General features: G+C 31.4%; 2 protein-coding genes across 11 annotated transcripts in view; one reads left to right on the top strand and one right to left on the bottom strand.

Moving 5' to 3' along the window:
* Positions 1-19157, top strand: part of LOC141457874 (follistatin-related protein 5-like) — a 532013-nt gene extending 512856 nt beyond the window's left edge. For 5 of the 7 annotated variants that reach the window (XM_074135204.1, XM_074135199.1, XM_074135201.1 and 2 more), the window contains 11 exons: positions 149-281; positions 5481-5765; positions 5973-6070; positions 6159-6357; positions 7513-7649; positions 7747-7884; positions 11073-11288; positions 11363-11513; positions 11592-11792; positions 11886-12032; positions 13491-19157. In XM_074135204.1, coding sequence (XP_073991305.1) covers positions 149-281; positions 5481-5765; positions 5973-6070; positions 6159-6357; positions 7513-7649; positions 7747-7884; positions 11073-11288; positions 11363-11513; positions 11592-11792; positions 11886-12032; positions 13491-13720 — 1935 coding nt within the window. In that variant the 3' untranslated portion in view covers positions 13721-19157. The remainder of the gene's footprint in view (positions 1-148; positions 282-5480; positions 5766-5972; positions 6071-6158; positions 6358-7512; positions 7650-7746; positions 7885-11072; positions 11289-11362; positions 11514-11591; positions 11793-11885; positions 12033-13490) is intronic. The other 2 variants (XM_074135205.1, XM_074135206.1) reach the window with 2 other exon arrangements.
* Positions 16889-20767, bottom strand: part of LOC141457883 (uncharacterized) — a 40267-nt gene continuing 36388 nt past the window's right edge. For all 4 annotated transcript variants that reach the window (XM_074135253.1, XM_074135257.1, XM_074135255.1 and 1 more), the window contains one exon: positions 16889-20699. In XM_074135253.1, the coding sequence (XP_073991354.1) occupies positions 20446-20699 (254 nt within the window). In that variant the 3' untranslated portion in view covers positions 16889-20445. The remainder of the gene's footprint in view (positions 20700-20767) is intronic.

Genomic DNA, 20767 nt, shown 5'->3' with positions numbered 1-20767 from the left:
GAAGCACTATCGAAAAGATACCTTCCTTAGTAACCCATACTTCAATATGAAACTCCCAAAGGGGGGATGTGAAGTTGATTGATGCCCAACGGGTATACATTATGTATTCAATGTTAGAAGCGATATAATATACATTCTCTCAAAACAGATCTCGGATCAAGAACATCTGAACGAGCTATCCGAAGGTTGTTCCCTTGGTGATATGTTGAAATACGATGATAGCGATAAAGATAATCTACTTTCAGTTAATGAATTCTATTCTGCCTTCAGTAAGTTATACAGTAAGTTTCTAAATTATATATATAATATATATTATACAAGGTAAACTGGCTGTTCTGCATGTTAGTTGTTGGGGTAACTACTTTATATAATTCGCTCTTTTTATTTTATAACAATCCGACTCAATACGATTGTTCTATAACTCAGTTTGAATGAAATCCCGTTTGATCTGAATATTTTAATGAACTTTATATTAATAATGTGGTATCCCTCTTCAAAGTTAAAATTTGCTGGTTCCTTTTTATGATTATAATTACTTTGAATTGTTTGCAATTCTGAAACTCATAAACATCCCTCAGATTTATTTCTGTGCTATTTCCGAATAATTGTGTTATGTTTCAATTAATTGCAAACCTTTGTTAATATTAGCTTTTCCACTGAGAAATAATGTTATTTAAACCCTTTTAAAAGATATTCGTTGTCTACTACGGTTTAACAAACTGGTACTACATTTCTGTACTCCTTAGTTATTAGAACCATTCATTTAATGTCATACACACTAAACGTCACTACAACTGACACTTCTATCTTAAAATGCCATCTGACAATTGCATAGATAATGTTAAAGCATTAGTGAAAATCAATAGGAATAAATTATTGCAGGACATGAACCTTAGCTAAATTACATGCTACAAGGAAATGTGGTCCTTGAGATTAATCTACAGGTGTCCGAGAGCTGGTAGAATAAGTTAAGATAAAGAAAAAGGATAATCTTTAAGATTTTGTCATCAGTGAAAATTTTAAAAATAAATAAATATTAACAACGAATATAAAACACTGAAGGAGGATGAATCAGAGTTTATTGTCTGGAGCTTTAGTAAAACAATGCTGACCTTGGCCGAATTTTATTCTTTGAAGACAATTCTGCCCATCGTTGTCGCAGTTGCAAAGCTTCTAGGTGGTGAGAAAGATTCAAATGCAGCAGTCAAAGAGCCTGGACGTCATCCTGAATCTTGGTGCAATGAGTTTCCTTTTAATCCTTTCGTAAATTCATTACACTCAGCTCTCTTCCAAAAACCTGAATGAAGAGGTGGATACAACTATTTCAGATAACGTAAATAAGCAGTTAAAATTAAAATTTAAAAAACAGAGTTAACAAAAATTTTGCTAAAAGCAGATTTTAATGGCATTTTTCAGTACAGGATCTGAGTTTTGTCTCATCGTTTACTTTAAAGGAAAGTTATAGAAGTTTTTTAAATGCCACAAAGAACTGGTTTGGTGGTGGAATCAATGGCACTAAGATTGGTAGATAGTTGTCTCAGAGTTATAGGACACGGGTGGAGAACCACACAGTTGAGAAGGAAGCAAAACAAGTTGAACTTTGTTCCACCTCTGTCGTCTACTTTTCATTTTGAAGAAAAGTTTGTGGAAGGAATGTTTACGAGTTGCGTGCGAACAGCTAGAGTGGGCACCCTCCTTACATCATCCCATTTTGTTCAATTCCTTTCCCAATGACTCGCTCGTTTCCCACAATTCCAACCAACCACCCATTCTTTTCCATTCCACCCTCATAGTTTTTGTTCTCCTTATCTGCGCAACATTATATTGTCCCAGGTTTTAATGTGGTCTGCCTTCCATTCTAAAAAAAACAGTTGTACAAAAGGAAAGCTTCTCCAATTTTTTACCATCACATTGAAATAATCTAGGGTTTACTTTCCTAAAACTCTGAGAACTTTGAATTTAAACTTTGCCAGTTTTTGTTACCTTATTTAAACATAAAGTATTATATACGAGGTGTGTTCAAAAAGTAACGGGAATTTTCGTTTTTTGAAAAAAATATTTATTTATTCATCTACATTAATATTGCCTTCAAAGTAGTCCCCTTCGCATACAATACACTTGTGCCAGCGCTTTTTCCAATCCTCGAAACACTTCTGAAACTCGATCTTTGTGATAGCTTTCAGCTCTTTCAGCGATTCGCTTTTAATGTCATCTATGCTTGTAAAACGACGGCCTTTTAATGTTCTCTTTATGTTTGGAAATAGAAAAAAGTCACATGGAGCCATGTCTGGCGAATATGGAGGCTGGGGCATCGTTAAAGTTTTGTTTTTGGCCAAGAATTCACGAACAAGCAATGAAGTGTGAGCAGGTGCATTATCGTGGTGCAAAATCCATGAATTGTTTTGCCACAAATCCGGGCGTTTTTTTCGGATTGCTTCACGCAAACGGCGTTGAACTTGTAGGTAGTACTCCTTATTGATTGTTTGACCTTGTGGCAAGAATTCATGATGCACTATGCCATTAAAATCGAAGAACACAGTGAGCATAACCTTCACATTCGACCGCACTTGTCGAGCCTTTTTCGGTCTTGGCGATCCAGAATGCCTCCACTGGGACGATTGAGCCTTAGTTTCGACATCATATCCGTAAACCCATGTTTCGTCACCTGTTATAACACGTTTCAGTAGATCCGCATCGTTGTCGACTTCATTGAGTGACTCTTGAGCAACTTCCATTCTCCGCTGTTTTTGTTCGAAATTCAACAATTTTGGAACAAATTTTGCTGCCACACGTTTCATACCCAAAACATCCGAAAAAATTTCATGGCATGAGCCAATTGATATGGCAACATCATCAGCGACTTCTCTGATTGTGATTCGGCGATCGTTCATAACCATTTCTTTCACTTTTTTCACGTTTTCATCGGTTGTTGATGTGCTTGGACGTCCAGGTCGTTCGTCATCTTCAACGTTTTCGCGGCCATCTTGGAAACGCTTATACCACTCGTAAATCCTTGTTTTACTCATAGCAGACTCACCATATGCCTTTATTAACATTTCACACACTTTATTACACTTTATTTCATTTTTTACGCAAAATTTAATACAAATTCTTTGATCCATTTTTTTTTAACAAACAAAAATCGCCAAGCTCGAAAAACACGTCTAACCTTAACGGCTGCCACTTAAGAAGTAAACAATGAATATTACTGAAAATTTTATCGTACTTCAGGGGCATGTGTACCAACATAATAAAAAAAAATTTTTTACAATCAGACTCTCCAAACCCGCGAAATTTAAAAATTCCCGTTACTTTTTGAACACACCTCGTATTTATATACATATTTATTTTTATACATAAATAAATACGCATGTGTACATTGTCCCAGTATGTCACTTGCTCCATTTTGTTTTTGTTTTTAGTTTTTATTGTACAATAAAAGACTTACTTATGTAAGTATTCAAGTAAAGCCAGTCTGGGCCTAAGGCATCGAACTGTCGGGTTCGATCAAACGCTCAAACCTCCAAAGGATCCCAGTCCATGCGGTCTACAATTCTTCGCTCTACTGTTAACGCTCCTTTCTACGTCACCAATCAAACCATTCACACAGATTTGAACATTCCTTTCGTCACACAAGTTGCAAAAACGCGATACAGAAAATTCCAACTTAATATTCAATCCCATCACAATCCACTGATAAAACATGTATCTTCCAGAACATTTTCAGATAACGCTTCTAGACGTCTTAAAAGAAAATGGTCTCGCGATCTCCTCTCTGATTGCGAGAGACTATAGGTAGTAAAATGTTATTCGAGTGTTACCGCTGGGTAACTTCTCCATATTCCCTGGGTGTTGATATTTTATATTGTTATCCTTGTTGCTTATAACACAATAATTGAGTTGATTGTAATTAAATTAATGATATAAACAAAAAGAAACAAATAGTTTTTTGCGCATTGTAGTAGGTATGGTAACATATGTTCAAAAGAGTGCTTTATTTAATTTCACCTCAGAGTTGTAATAACTAAAAAAATTACACAACGAGGAACTTATAGTCAGAAAGTGTCGCTATTGATGTTTCTACGCTCTGCTGAAAGCGCTTAAATATAAGGAAACGTCAAAGAAATCAAGGCTTTGTATTATAATATAATCGACCAGTTGTAAAGTAATGAGGAATAAATCTTGAGTAACAGAATTTAGAATTATTGTGGACAAGTAGAGAGAAAGAAATTTGGATTCTTTATGGTTTCAGCAACAAAATTTGAAATTAGAGCAAATTTATGCTATTTCTATTGCCACATCGTTGAACACTTTCCTTCTCCTTGGCACTTTACAGATGTCTAAGTCGCAAAGTATTTGAATTTCCAACCATTGCTTTTGTAGATCTAACGACATGTGAAGGAACTACAATTTATTACGTGGAGTTGATAAGCTAAGAGATTATTACTGAAGTAATTCATACAGAACAAAAACTTGATAAGCACAAGAAACTACCGTCTATAACTAATAATATTTTAGTTTTATTTTTATACAGATGCAAGACATACTTTCGCAAACTAGTTTTTGGCAGAACGTCAGCTGAGCTAAGAAATTTAACTGCTCAGGACCAAAAGAAAAATGCTACCAATTGGTACCTCTTTACTGAACAATACAGAAATTTCAGAACAATACTTGGGGGTCGGTCCCAGTTTAGTATCAATCCTACAATCTTACTAATCTTATCACAATCTTGCACAGCTCCGGCGATTTAGTCAGATAAAGGATCTGATGGGTCTATGGGCTTCTCTTTTTTTAGAGACATCCCGATAAAAGATTAGATTAAAAAAATTAGATTAAGGACACATCGATGCAACTTTTTTTTTATGGCTAAGTGACAAGCAGTTGTAACATACAAACTATTAAATTATAGTTAATATTTTTTATTTTTAATAAGATCTGTCATTATGTAAAAGAATCTTTAAAGTTGAGATCATTTGCAATTAACGAATAAAGAAATAGAGTATAACTAAAATGTTTTATTTACAATACATCAAGAATCAATATTATCTTTGGTTTACACGGAAATGCTTTATTTGTTTCATTATTTTTATTATTTATATTTACAATATGCTAGTAGTGTTAAATTCTTGTGCACTTCAGTTCGGGAAAAACCCCTTTAACATATAAATTTACATTAAATACAGAAATTTATCAATTTATCTAAAAGTTATTCTTAACCCATTCCAAATAGGTTTATTCTATAAGTCAGTTCTTAACTTATAAACATACTCGTATTTGAATCAGAAATCAATGTACTCTCCTTTAGTACCTTGATTGTTGTACCCCTTTAGTTGTTTGCATGTTATCCTCTTTCTCAGAATGTTTCGAAGAAAACTAAGAGTTTACCATTCTCATTGTTATACCAAGTGTTTCTTTGTGTTCAGTGTTAATTTAATATAATTTCCACACATTGATCACTAGATATCTAAAATCTGTTCCAGGTTTATCGGTAGTTTCATTGGACAAAGCGTTGGAAGTGAATCACTTATCAGCTAGAGTTGGTGATAATGTTGAAATAAAATGCGATGTAAGTGGCACGCCTCCACCTCCTCTAGTATGGAGGCGTAATAACGCTGATTTAGCTTTATTAGCTGAAGATGATGTTCGTGTATTTGCCGATGGATCTTTGTATCTTACGAAAATACAATTATTACATGCTGGCAATTATACTTGTCATGCACAAAGAAATACAGATATCATGCAGACTCATGTTCTTACTGTACATAGTAAGTAATGGCATCCTTATTTTGTATATTATTATAATAACTATATCTTATGAACATATCATTTTCTTCCTTATTATTATTTACTTTCTATTACCTCACGTCAAAAGAAGTAATGTGTTCGATTATAGATAACATTGGATGTACATATTGAAGGGAGGTTTTTTTGTGGTAATATATCTCAGCAATTTATAAATATATATATTTCAGCAATTCCTGAAGTAAAAGTGACACCCAGAATCCAATCAAGAAGACCTGGAGAAGAAGCGTCAATGTTCTGTCATGTTATTGGAGAACCATTTCCAAAAGTTAGTATAAATTCTCACATTATTCTTTTTTGTGTATATTTATTTGGAACATATGTTTATTCTAAAAACCATTAACCATTGTTTGAAGGTGGAATGGCTAAAAAATGATGAACCACTCAAACTATTACAAGGCAATAATAAATACATTTTAATTGGAAATGGGACAGAATTAAGAGTTCATAATATAGCTTATGCGGATACTGGAGCGTACATGTGTCAAGCTACTAATATTGGTGGAGTTACGCGTGACATTTCTTCTTTAATTGTTCAAGAAATTCCTACACCAAGTAAGTTTATTGTTTTGCTGATAATTAATAAGCTTAAAATATTTTCAGTTTTATAACACTCACTTACGATCAAGCTGTGTTTTTCTTCGAGATTTTATTCATTATTGCATCATTTTTTATAATTATAGGCTTCTCAATTGCAAATTTCCCGCATACATATTTTTTACAGTTACAGGAAGAGATATATGCTCTTGGTTATAACCGTTTTGACTGTTCTCCACGAATTTGGTTCAAAATTTAGAAATCAAAGCCAATTTATCAGTTGTAAACAATGATTTCTTTGATCCACTGGAATAAACTTCAAAATTTCCGTCGATACATTTCTGCTCATAGAGTTTGAGAAGAATGCTCGTACTTATTTTTTGTTCCGTAGAAAATGGCAATATCGTAAATTTTTCGCCTCTTATGCACCACTTGCAAAACATAGTCCGATAAATGCATTAGCAAATTGAGTTTTCGAGAGAAGAAATGCAAAAGATGAACACAAGAGTGGAGAGTTGTCCACTGACAACCCTCCGAGATAATTACAAGCAGCGAGAATAGAGTAACACGCAGGCGATAGATTGTGAATGTGATAAAGAATAGTGAACAACTTTAGTTGAGCGAGATGAGAGTAATTAGCAAGGTAATAGCGCTGAGTGATCGAGAGAATTCCGTTACAAATAAATAAATAAAATATTAAAATAAGTAAATAAAATGAAAATATTCCGCCGGTCAAATGACCGGTCGCGGTAGTTAAGACGGACTACAAATTTTTCTCAAAAATCAAATATTAGGAAAAGAAGTGAATATTAAAAAAACAATTGTATACATATTTTAGGAAAAGTCGTGAAGTTTAATGGCGGTATCATAACGTTATAATTAGAAAATTTAAACCAAATTTAAAAAACGGTTAATTGACCGGTCGTGGTAGGTTTAGTGTTAACAAAGTTTTTTGAAGGTAGAATAAATAGTTTATGTTCATCCCACGAATTCTTCAATGGTTTTCGTTACATTTAATTTCTTATTTTAAAACTTCTTTAATTTAAAGTCACAACTGAAATCTTTCAAGATATTATCATTAGACTATTTCTTTAAACTGAAATAACAGTCATTCTAAAATATTTCAAAAACATATTTTTTGTTCTATTAGTAGCTATGTAAATGCATGCTTAGGGAATATTGTTACAGCGGCACCAAATGAGGAGCGTAGATTTTTTTCATTTCATGATTGGGGTGTATCAGTTTATGAACCAAATGCTTGCAGGCTTTACCACCAAATACAATCTACAGATATAATTCCTGGAACTCAGGTAAGTTGTAAATTTTTTTTCGAAATATTTGTGATAAAAGAGATGGTGTAAATTTTAAAGTTGATTAATTGTTAAATTCGTATTAATATGTTTTTAGGAATATGTGTGCGGGGATAAAGGTGTGAACTGCAGTTGGGGTCAAGCTATTAATGTAGCTAATCGATATGTTTATGTAAGCCAGCCAATGAAAGACAGAGTTCTTGTAATCAGCAAAATTCAAATGGTGGTTGTTGATGTAAGTAAAACTTGCTTTTTATCTTTAAATTGCTTTAGTCAGCGTTCAAGCTCAGTAAGGCTTTGTAAGAGTGGATTCATAGTAACGTTTGGCAGCGAAAATTAATAAAACGAGCGCTAATCTGTATTAAAAAATTTATTAAAAAAAAGATTTTGGTTGAACCTACACCAGTTATTCTCAGTCTTTCCTAAGCGTTTTCTTGCTCGTTGCTCACACTAAGCTACTAGCTGTAATCTCATACAATTGTCATCTAATAATGTACACTTAATTGCCTGGTAAGGCAGTGTTCCGTAACTTATCCACCCGCGAACACCGGGCACACCTTTCAGCAAGAAGTGACCCAAAAGTTGCGAAATACTGATATAAGAGAGTAACAATTATGCCAAAACATACACCCTCTGCTGCATGTTTTGAAATAAAAGGTGTCTCGATGTTATATTTTACTACTTCTGTTATTGATCTAAAGAATACTTCACAAAATGCAAACCTGACGAACAGAAAGGCGAATGGTGACTAATTATTTTAACAGATGTTATTTGCTCGTTTCTGTTATAAATATTCTTCACCAAAACTCATTGTTAGTCCTAACAGATAATTCTAGAAGACACCAAAATGACAAAAGAATTGGTTGCCAACCAGTATTTGGCAGAGCCAACAATTATAAAATTATATTTCATGCTCGCAAAACTGAAACATGTACTAAACCTTAACAAAAACTTACAGTTTAAAAAGTTAAGTATAAGGGTTGATTAAACGCCAAAAGGTACACAAATCAGCAAGTACCCAACATTTCATTAATACTTCATTGATATTATTTAAGTAATTTTACCGCATTAATTTTCATTAATATTTTTTAAGAATTTATTAGATGTCACATACCCTTATGCTGGCCATTTTCATCTACAAAATATTTGTTCAAGTAGCACACCATTTAACTTAGATTGACTGTAATATCTATTTATCTATAATAATCAAACTATTAATTACAGGTGAAAAAGAAAACGTTATAAAAATAAAAAAATATGAGGCTTAAAAATTCAAAAAATTTTTTAAAAAATGCTTACACCAACATACATCAATGATTTTGTTTATTTATTTTTATTTTTAAATAAAAATCGTCGGTTTAAGTTCATTCTTCGATTAAAGTAATTGTTATTTTATGTAGTAGTCAATCTGGCTTTATCGTAAATAATATAGTTGTCTTCAATTACATTCTCCATCTAGGTGTTCTTCCCACAATGTTGTGTATATGTAATATAAAGTAAATAAGATATGCATATTTTTAGGACAGCTAATTATTCCAGTATTTTACTATAAGTAAAATTAGGGGAACTAAATTAAATTACAATTGAGAAATGAATAAATAATTTTGAATAATCTACTTGTTATTAACTGTGTGTAATTGTGCTCACGAATATTTCGGTAAGACGAATTCAAGACTGAAATATTGTTTTAAATCCTCCGTGATTCAAATTTAAACAGTAGCCGACTCTAAATTTGTCTTTTTCTAATTTAAAATGCATGTATATGTGACAACTTCAGAATAAAGGGCACATTAAAGAGAAATCAGAAGAATAATTTGGAATAGAGTTAAAATAAAGTACCTATTTATACGAAGATATAATATACATTTTATCACAATTATAACTATTATGAATGAACTGGCCAGCATAAGGGTATGTGACATCTAATAAATTCTTAAAAAATATTAATGAAAATTAATGCGGTAAAATTACTTAAATAATATCAATGAAGTATTAATGAAATGTTGGGTACTTGCTGATTTGTGTACCTTTTGGCGTTTAATCAACCCTTATACTTAACTTTTTAAACTGTAAGTTTTTGTTAAGGAGATTTTTGTACCTTTTGGATAGATTTTCCTTTTTGTCTATTAGCAAAGTTACGCCTGCTTTACAGATTTTTTTAAAATTTGGAATAAGCTATTCTATCATTATAACCTGATAAGGTGTTAAATCGGAACCGTAATTACCACTAGAGAGATCTTTTTAAAGAATGGTTATAGTTGCGGTCCCCAAACCATCCTCAATAACCATTTTTTGGAGAAAGCGTTTTGAATAAAATAGGAAGGTATTTGTACGTAAATAGCAAAATTAAACTGCGATTTCAGTACTTCCTTTTAAGAGGAGCAAGAAAAATAAACTGCGATTACAGTACTTCTCCCTAAAAGGCAAAGATTTTGAATCGAACGACAATTCATTGATGTAAATCGGTTCACTCATTGATAATTTTAACGATTGCAGTACTTCCTCTTAGTAGGTGTAAGAGCATGATGGCACTTCACAGCCACGTAGAGGAGCTTTAATCACTTCTTCGTGCTAAATTTTATCAAAATCGGACTAAGCTTTGTAGAAATATTGGTAATAATAGTTTTAGAAAGGGCCTTATTTGGGTGGGGCGAACTCCCCTCCTTATGAGGCATAGCGTCGAGACTTTTAAAGTACAAATCTGTACAAAATTTCGATTCGAATGACACTTCATTCATGAAAATCGGTTCACGTGTCGATAATTTGAAACGATTGCTATACTTCCCCTTAACAAGTGTAAGAGCAGTTCGTCGCTTTATTGTTAGGTAGGGGAGCCCTAACCCTATCATCCTACCAAATTTTATCAAAATCGGGCCAAGATTTACAGAGTAATTAGTAATAATAATTTTGGAGGGGGCCTTACATAAAGGGGGCTAACTCCTCTCCCATTCGATGCACAGCGTCGGGACCCCCAAAAGGCACATCTACATAAAATATTGAATCGAATGACACCTCATTCATGAAAATCGGTTCACGCGTTTAGGCGCTACGTTGTTTACAAAAAAGGTAACAACAAGAACAACAACAAGAAGAAGAAGAAGAACAAGAACAAGAACATTTTTTGAAAAAGCGGTTTTTGCTCATTTTCGGCAACTTTTTTCTCGAAACCTATTAGATCTGGGTGGTTGCAAAAAAATTACAGTTATGAAGGAGGGTTTGGAGTAAGATTTAAAGAAAATTTGGGAATTTTATCTTTTATAGAAAAAGAGAAAAAAATTGTCAAAGTTGGGTGTTTTTCAACGTTACGCTTTTTCGTGCAGTTTTTGATGGTCAACCCTTATACAACTGTCCTACCGGACAGTTTTAATAATTTTTCGTTTTAATTTACAAAAGTATCCTACAGACACTCCTACCTTTTTTTAGGTGGTAGTCACAGACAAAAGACCAGTTGCATTGCATTACGTGCCACATCTGGATCAGGTGTGGGTGCTGAACTGGCGAAGTAGAATTGATCAGGGTGTTAAAACAATACAAGTAATTAGAGACGCTTCTCAGAAAAGAAAACATCATACTGTACACCCTGAACCAATTGATGGTCAATTTGATTTAGTTAGAGATCTCTTTATGCCACCAGTTCAGGTAATTTTTAAAGAAATTATTCATTTATTTATTTATTTTTTAAATCTTCAACTATTTTATTTGTATTCTTTTAGGATATGTCCCATGTATTTAAATATGGATATGTAAGCCATACAAACCAAAGAGGCCTTTACAAATTGGATCTGGCCAATATGAGATACGTTCGAAGTATTGATCTTGCTCCTTACAATTGTGTTCCAAGATCTATGCAGTTTTCAGCACTTTGTAAGTCATTAAGTCAATGTTTTTTCTTTAATTCACTTTTAATTTTTCCTTGAATTTATACAGTTATTATTTTTTTAGATGGACTAGTGATGGTGGAATGTGAAGAAGCTATAACTGGGCGAGCTACAGGACAACTGGTCATGGACGCGTTGACAGATTCAGTTGTGAGTCAAAAGCCTGAATTACTTGGAAAACCCTATGTCGCTCCTAATAGCAGGACTGTAGTTACTATAGACAGAGGTTTGGAAGGTGTCACACTTGTGGTGCAACAAATAACTGGTAACTTATCAAACAAACTATTCGAATATATGTTAGTAAATTGTCCAATAATAATTATTATTATTTATATTATTTATTAAATTCTTATTTCAGACAATGGATTGAAATTTATGTTTGATGTAAAAACAACGTTAAACATTAGCGATTTAACATTTTATCCATCTCAGACAACTCATGGATATGATTTATACGCGAGTGCCGTCGATAAAGAAGATATTTTGTTCCTTAATTTATTAACTGGTGAGTCAGTATTCGTTTATCGATGCCTAACATGAATATTTTAGTCCAAAGAAAATAGTTTTCAGTTTTTCTTTTGACTTTTCTTTTTATATTATCATCTTCCTTAGAGTCCTTTAATTCGCAAGAGATTTTTTTATTGGAAAGAAAAGGAAGGACTTGTTTCTATAACTTTTGTTTGTGATGCCGAATTAGGTTTCTTTAAGACAAAATCTACACATTATTCTTGGATTTCCCGCAAACCAGTTTCACCACTGGTTCTATCGGTTAATTGTAATGTAGTTATGACAGCTATAAGAATCTTGTGCCACTGTCTCTCATGTGGGGAGAACTAAGACCTCTGTACAGGATTCTTTGTAAAGAAGTACGTTTTTTCTTAGGCAGATGCAGTAGGCATCTTTTGAGCGACAATTCAAAAGTCATGAGGACACTTTTTTTAAATGAAATTGGTACGGTCATTATACATTATTTATTATCAAATGTAATTATATTACTAAGTATTCTTTTAAAGCGCAAGACAATGCTATTATAGCTTCTTACAAATCTAGTAAGATTTTATTGTAGGCGCAACAACATCTGATGTCATTAGCGACAACCTCAGATGGTCATTAGCGCCCGGACTTTTTTTCAGTGCACTACCATTATCCGGGCAGTGTTTCTAGTTACAGACTTCCATCACCAGCTAGAAAGAGAAAATCTAATGGTCAGCACTCGGGATCTCCTCGTCGAAATCCAGTGTACGCTATCCACTCAGCTAATCCCTTCCCTGAAAGATATTATTATTGCTAGGGATGCAAGAACGCAAAGAATCTGAACCTTCCTCCTAAAATATGAAAGAAATCTCTCAAAGTTTTCGGATCTGACTGCCGATCTCAATGCAATATATGAGAATATCATTGGTAGACTTTTAAGAGTCCTAGATTCTACCTTAATATATGACCAGTATCAAATATCCTAAAACTGGCGACGACACAAATCATGTGATACACATACACAAAATTCTTTCTTCCGAATGTGTTTAAATACCTAAACCTGCAGTCGACGAACTACTGAGACAAGTCTGTAAAACTTCCAAATAGAGTGTTAGAATAAGTTTACAGTCTGGACAATTCGAATGAATAGATTAGAGTGTAGAGTGATTCAAAAAATCTATGAGACCAAAGTAGGGCTATAATTGAATATTACCAGTCGTAGGATAAGCTGTTATGCTTCATTACATTCACATCGACTGATTAGGCCCTATTCTTAAGGATTTCTGTTACATTTTGTTAATATAGATTGCTTAGGCTGCGAAGGAATGAGGTACATTGGTACATTAGACCTGTACCAAGACCTCTCAGGCGTTCTTCCGTAAATTTTCTCCAATTTTTGTAAATCGCTTTATCTTTTTAAATGTAAACTTTAAAAACAAAATTTTGTACACAGAAACAATTTTTATTTAATTCTTACTTATTTCCACAGGTAAAGTAGAAATGATAACAGGCGTTGGTAAAGCTATGGAACCGTCATTAGCACAATGGGGTAACCCAAATAGAGCTATCGAAGCATCTGGAGTATTTGGACACTTTATGGTAACACCAGCAAATGAAGCACTCTTTGTAGTAAATGGTGAAAGTCGTACGGTCAATTGTGAAATTGGAGGTCTTGTCCATCCAAGAGCTGTTGTATGGGTGACCATGCATTTGCAGTAAATAATGAACAAGCACGGGTATTTACAGTTCCATACTTAAATACGATTGTTGTTGGTTTTCCAGAACAAAAACTGAAGGAAAAATATTTCGGTGATAATTTTTTTTAAAGAAAACGTTTTAATTAATCAATTATTACACTTTTTTTTATGAATAAAAAACTATTTTAATAATAAATAACAAAAGAAAATTATGCTTGCGCTATTATTTAAACAAAAGTAAAAGATTGCAATCTATTAAAAATGTTTTTAAGATATAGAATATTTTAGGCACTATATTTTTTAATACTAAATAACAATCAAGCAGTAAGGAAAAAAACTGCCATTCAATGAGAAAAAAATAAAATGAAATTATGTTTTTAAAAAATGAAAAAGTGGCTTATAAGTTATTTGTGTGAATTTATAAGGCCATAGATAATCGAAGCTGTAAATGTAATTTAGCTAAGTATGTTCACATTTAACTTCTAGGCGAAATAGATGGGTTCATTTTAAAAAACAAACAAACTAGAAGAAAAACATAAATAATTAAAAATCTAAACAATTTTTCAATTTTAATCAAGTTGTGTCACTTTTTCTACTTTCTGCAAAAATCCTTGGTTATTTTTTTTTTTTACAATTTAGTCATATTATTAATAAATAATTTACACATTATTATTAAATTTAGTATTCCATTTTTTAAAATAGATTTTTTAGTGAACTCAAGTTTGCTCAACACACCCCTCCAAAAGAAGTCTAGTAGACCATATTTAAATCACTTTAAATTAAAAATTAAAATAAATTGATTAAGTTTAAAATCATTTCAATGAAAATATAAAAGAATTGTGGCAAACAAATTAATTATCATTTATTAATTTTTATAAGCTCAGGTTATTTTAAAGCAATTTTATAATTTACTGGTTTAAAGATAATAATTTTAAGTTAGTGATGCATAAATATTACAGACTATTGTATCTTAAATTATTGATTTATTGAAATGTTAAAGCGTTAATTTTTTATCAATTAGTGTCTTCATTATAAATTTCACTTTACATTGGAACAATATCAGCACAAAAACAATGCCACTCTCTAAAATTCGGTGTTCATTTTTTTTGTCCAATTCTCGCTGGCAAGTCAAAAGCGCTCCTCCGTCGGTGGGGCGAAGATGTTAATCGAGTAACCTGAGCAACAATTATTAGTTACTGTTACTGTTGGTAATACAATGTACAAACTGCAGGTCGAGAGAAATACAAAATCTCTGGAAGCGTGCCATTTTTGGCCTGGAGGTACAAATTACGTTCTTTTATGAATTGCGAGAAAAACGTATTTCAATACCAATGATTCAGTCGTCAAAATCATGTATCTCTTGAACGAAATCAATCTGCTTATTGGTTCGTTTAAACCTTCTCCTTCTACTGTGAAGAGAAGTCCTGACTTTAGGAAAAGCACTTTTGAGGAAAAGATGCACTCCTTGAACAGCTCCTAGACGAGCTAAAGAAATAATATCAGGATATCTAGTTCCTTGTATTTAATGTACTTACTTAATGCATCTTTTTTTTAAATTATGAGTTCCTATACTTATTTCTTAATTGGGATCGATGGAGATAAGGACTCAATGAGCAAATTGATTGCTTTAAATGCATTTAATCTTTTCTCGTCCCTAAAAAAAGTTGTTGTGGCTTCTAAACATACATTATCAAACTTACTTTTAAAAATCTTCATTTTTTCTATACTAAAAATCAAATTAATGATCTTAATTGTTACCTTTAAAAAAATCATCTGAGAAGATTCACATGACAACTGTGAATACATAGAACGTGCTCAACTTAAAAGCAAAAAGTTATAAATTCGATCTACTTAATTCTTATAATCAGAATTCCATAGCTGAAGTTCAGCCTTGAGTTTAGTAATCCTGGTTTAGACAAGAGATTTTCAACCTCTACAAGGGGCCAGCAGCTCGCTTTCCATCCAACTTGTGGCCAACTTCAAGACACAAGAGTGAGAAGTTTTTTTAGGCTATTTAATTTAATTAAAGAACGCCACCACAAAAAATTTCCAATAGTGTATTAAACTTTTAGCATCTTTATTTTCTACTTCCGAGATCTAATGTTTTTGCCAAACGTAAGAAAATAAAGTGTAAGGAATAAATAATATTCTAAAGAAATTGGCTTTTTTTGGATACTTCACATTCACAAGAAGTTGTCTGTGGAATGATAAATTGTTTCCATCATTGCGTCAGAAAATAGATATTTGGTTCGGCAGAGATAAAAGAAAAATAGATTAATAAAAAAATAGTAAGATGAGGTGGCGTTCTTCTGAAGGTAATATATATATCTATTGAGGGGATTGATAACTTAATGTGTTAAACAACGGAAACAAACGGTTATAAGTTTAATACGAGAATAAACGAGAATGAAATTCGTAAGTAAACCAATTTTGTTATTATTATTCCCTTAGTAGTATGTTCATTTATTTTTACCGACGCTCCTATCAAAATGTAACTGAACAAAAATAGTAGTTCGCTTTAAATTTTGTAGGATGTATATTCATTAATATGTTTTGCTTATTTTTATTTTCTGGCTTCTCTAAAAAGTCTAAGGTCCCTTTCAAACACCACTGTTTTAGACAGCACTGTATGCTATTTATACAAAAATTAAATGTTAAGCAGATGATCGGAAAAATATTGCTTAAAGCATCTCGATGGAACGAATAATTTGGGCATTTCGAGAAAAACTGCCGAAAAGCTTCTGGTGCTTCTGGTCTTCATAAACATGTGTTACTTTTTCTTTTAATAAAGTACTAAATTAAAAAATTTAATCAATTTTTGTTTAATATTATTTAACAATATGAACTAGTTAATTCTGAAATTAATCTAAATAAGAAAAGTGTAAATACAAAATTTTGCATTTGAAAAAGTAGATATTATAATGAAATGGAATAGATTTAAAAGTCATCAATTTTATAATTGCAATAAATGAAAAATAAAAATCGATTTCTCTATGGAACTGTCATAAATAAATTAAAACAAATCAAACATCGTTTTAAAGAAGAGACCAATCTTCATTTTTTAATGATAATAAAATGTATCATATTTGCAAATATTTTAAATATTGTTGTTAATGAGATTTAATTCAAATACCAAACATAAAAAAATAATTCATTAAAAATTAATTATTTTTTAGCAAATTCAAATGTATTTTTTTTTTTTTTAAAGATAAAATTATTTTTTATTTGCAATTATTGTTTCCAATTATAAATCCCGTGCACCATTACTATGATTATTATTGTTATTTTTATTGATTAACATGCTTTTAAAATGTACATACAAACCATACCGTAAATATAATAAGATTTTTCTAGTCCTTGCAAATAATATAGCATCTTAGTAAATAAGTAAAGGATATAAATAAGAGAAATAAAAGTGTTGTAACGTCCATACATTTTATATTAATTTATTTTGTATCTTATAAGAATATGGTACACGTGAGGAGTGGGGAAAAGAAATCTTTTTTTTTTAGGATATACAAAAAAATAAATCATTAAAAATTAAATTTAATCATAATTACTCAAGTGTATCATAAAAATATTCAAATATTCTGCAAAAAGACTTTTGTTTAAAATGAATAAAACAGGCACACTAGTTTTATTGTACAGTTACTGTATTCTTACATAGAAATTTGTCTTTTTTAATTTTATTTTTTATTTTGTATGTATTATAAAAATAAACTATATTGTATAAAAAGTGCCTGCGTGCTCTGTTCTCTTGTAATAATCTCCATCATGCAGAGAAAAATCATGCATATCATTAAATAATCAAATTGTATTCAAAAAAATAATAATAATAATAAAACTAAAACAAACAAAATGCTTAAAATATAAATAATGACCAAAACAGCGCAATTTTGCACAAAGGAATATAAACAAATTTTTGATTTCTGCATCAGTACTTGAAATACATTTTATATTATAAATTATAAAAATACTTAGTTTTCAAACAAATTTAAAAAAAAATGATCACAATTATTTCTTAGTGTTCGAGCTAGCTTTAAACATTGCAAAGTTTCGCGCGTTAATTACACAATATCTGCGACTAGTGAGGGTCACGCATTGGGATTTTTACTTTGTATAATACATATATATTTCCATTTTCTTAAATTTAATGCGCTTAGACATGATCCTTTACCATCACTGGAGCGATGCATTGTCGGCCACTGTATGCAATTTCATTGGAGAATGAACTGTGGAGGCCTATGGAGAAGAGAAGGATAAGGTCAGTAACCTGGATTTGAACTCGGAACCTCCGCCAGCTAGTTCACTGAACTAAGCCCTTCCTTAATTAGATTTTCTAAAGTGATTTTTCCATTTTAGATTCTATTCGAACATTCTCTTTTACTATGCGAATGTTTGCTCTAAAAGGCAATCTTTTGCAGATTGTGGAATAGAATCTGTCCAGGGCAGTTCTTGCCTTTTCTGTCGCTTTCTTCCATTAGGGTTTCGGTCCAGTATGGTCCAAGGAAGGGATTGAGTGCTCCTTCAAATGGTTTTGTCACACTTCATTCTAAAAGCGAACCAAAGTGCTATCGATCGAAGTCTACACCGCCTTCTTCGCTAGGCAAGGGTACTGGTTATTTGAACAAAGTTAGTCTTTATCAGTAGCATTATAAGTTACCGGCGAATCGCTGCCCCCAGCAAAGTACCGATGAGCTGCCACTGGATATTGTAATGCCGGGCAAGAAGTTGATTTGCTAGGAGTTAGTAGGCGAAGTTGTGCCACATATTGTACCGACGATCAAGGAACTTTTTTTTACAGCTGATCTTAAACGAAGGGATTTATTTCCCTAATTTCCATCCTGCTATCTAAACAAAGACCCTAATACTCTGCGCAGAAAAGAGCTATCTTTTTTTTTCATCAAATCATTTAACAAAAATTAGATCAGTCGAGGTCGGATCAAAAATACTGTTATTAAATACTATTATTTAGATTTGTCTATCTTTCGAAATTGATTTATCAGATCTGGCAGTGAATTTTATTTCCACATTTCAAGTCTTCAAGTCGGAACAGTTTCTTTAAAACCGAAACAATAAATATACTCTGACGGATCGAATAAATGTAAATCTATTGGATTTTTCTTGAGTTTAGGTTTTCAAAATACATCTTTTTTAAAGAACATATACATGGAAATTCAGCGAGAAATAAATTTCAATTTATTTAACATATCCGTTCTCTTAGATTAACATCACTGGAATATATTTTTGTAAATTTACGATTTTTTTTCATGTTAAAAGAGAGTGAAAAATTTTGAAAAATAAAAAGAAACATTATATAAAAAATGAACTTCATAATGCAAAGCGAAAAGAAATCACGATTCTCGCTCTCCAACATAAATCATCAAATAAAATAATCAATCAAAATAATATTTTGAAATAATAATATGGATTCTACAATAATTAAGTTTTTTTTTTGTGTAAAATGGAAAAAGAACAGTTGTGCACTTAATTTTACTTTTAAATTAAAGAAAATAAAAAAATGAACAATTTTAATAATAAATTTGTACATATTGCAAAACAATTATTAATTAATTAAAATTACATAAAATTTAAAAAAATATATAAACTATATTAATTTATGCAAATAGTTTTAAATTTATGCATATTTTGTATATGCATTAAAATTGTTGTTGTGATATTTGGATGGTGCAAATAATTCAAAAGAATGACAAAAATATCACATAATAAATTCCCTTTTGCTTTAAGTTTTTTTATCATTTGTTTTATTACAGTGAGTAATTTATTGAATATATTTATAAGATAAATGTAATTTGCTGTAAGAGGTTGTTATAAAAATTAAAGAACAAAAAATAAAAGAAAAGTTGCTAGCTTACAATGAAATTTAAAAAAAAAAGAATTGTGAAATGCTTTAAATATGTACTATAGTGAATGTATTGATTTAATAATAAAAACAAAATAAACAAAATAAATCTTTTAATTGTTGATGATAAAAAAAGAACCAAGTAAGTCGACTTATCGGGATTTTCCCTTGCAGCTACAAAACTCGTTTATTAACATTTTTGTCCTTTTGCGGTTTCCCCTCTTGCAGACAGTTCCTGTGTTTCGAACAAGAAAATAGAAAAGCCGGAACTAATGAACCCTTTACAATTTAATTTAAATAAGGGCGATGTAAAAATAGATGTACATGAAAGCCCTACATTCTGTTGCAAGAAAATGTCATAGATGGCCGTACAGATTAGTTTTAAAATAATTTATTTCTTAGATATTGGAAACTTAAGAAGTGTGCATTTTAAAATTTATTGTTTTATTTACTCCCCTTTTTAAATAAAATACCAAGACAAAACTATGAATCCTAGAAAATTAATACTGCAATTAAAAAGAAAGAATTTAAAATTTAAGAGAAATCAGTATGTGAGGGAAATGCATCCAAGGAAACCGGCAATAATAGTGGCGTGAAACCTCTCTCGGAAAAGCCAGACACTGAATATCACAAAACAATTTACAGCAGCTTGCTAAAAGAAAAAGGACGCTACGGTCTAAGGCAATCTATCTGAACTATTCTTTTTTCCTTAAAATTATTTTCAAAAGCATCAATGTAATTTTCCATTTTAGTTTATTTAAATTTATTTATGCTGTGAGATGTCTATATTTTAATATCCGATGAATAAATTGTAAGCTGGTAATGTACTTCTTAAGAATCGTGAACTGATTTAGACAATCTAGACTTCATCTCTTCCATAACTTTTAAAATTGTGAGTCACTAATTGTTTTTCTATTTAAAACATCTAAAGATAACTGCTTTTCCATTCTTGCAAGTTTTGCCTTTTCAATGAACATTCCTTCGGTACCAGAAACACTAAATTCAATCAAGCTAGGTTCACTTTGGCAGGTACATTCGCCATTATTCCTCTTTATTTGATTAAGAATTTGTATTGACAGTTTCTGATTTTCACCAACATATGGTATAGGCACATGTGATATAGAATTTTCTCCTGTTCCTAAAGTAAAAATAAATTTTGATGAATTAAAATTTCTTTTAAACATTTAAAAACTTAACTCATTCCAT

The sequence above is a fragment of the Rhodnius prolixus genome, unplaced genomic scaffold (genome assembly GCF_049639745.1).
Source record: "Rhodnius prolixus isolate KJV_2025 unplaced genomic scaffold, Rpr scaffold_5, whole genome shotgun sequence".
In the NCBI taxonomy this organism is placed as follows: Eukaryota; Metazoa; Arthropoda; class Insecta; order Hemiptera; family Reduviidae; genus Rhodnius; species Rhodnius prolixus.
Note: the sequence above shows the minus strand (reverse complement) of the source record. Positions and strands in the feature narration are given on the sequence as shown.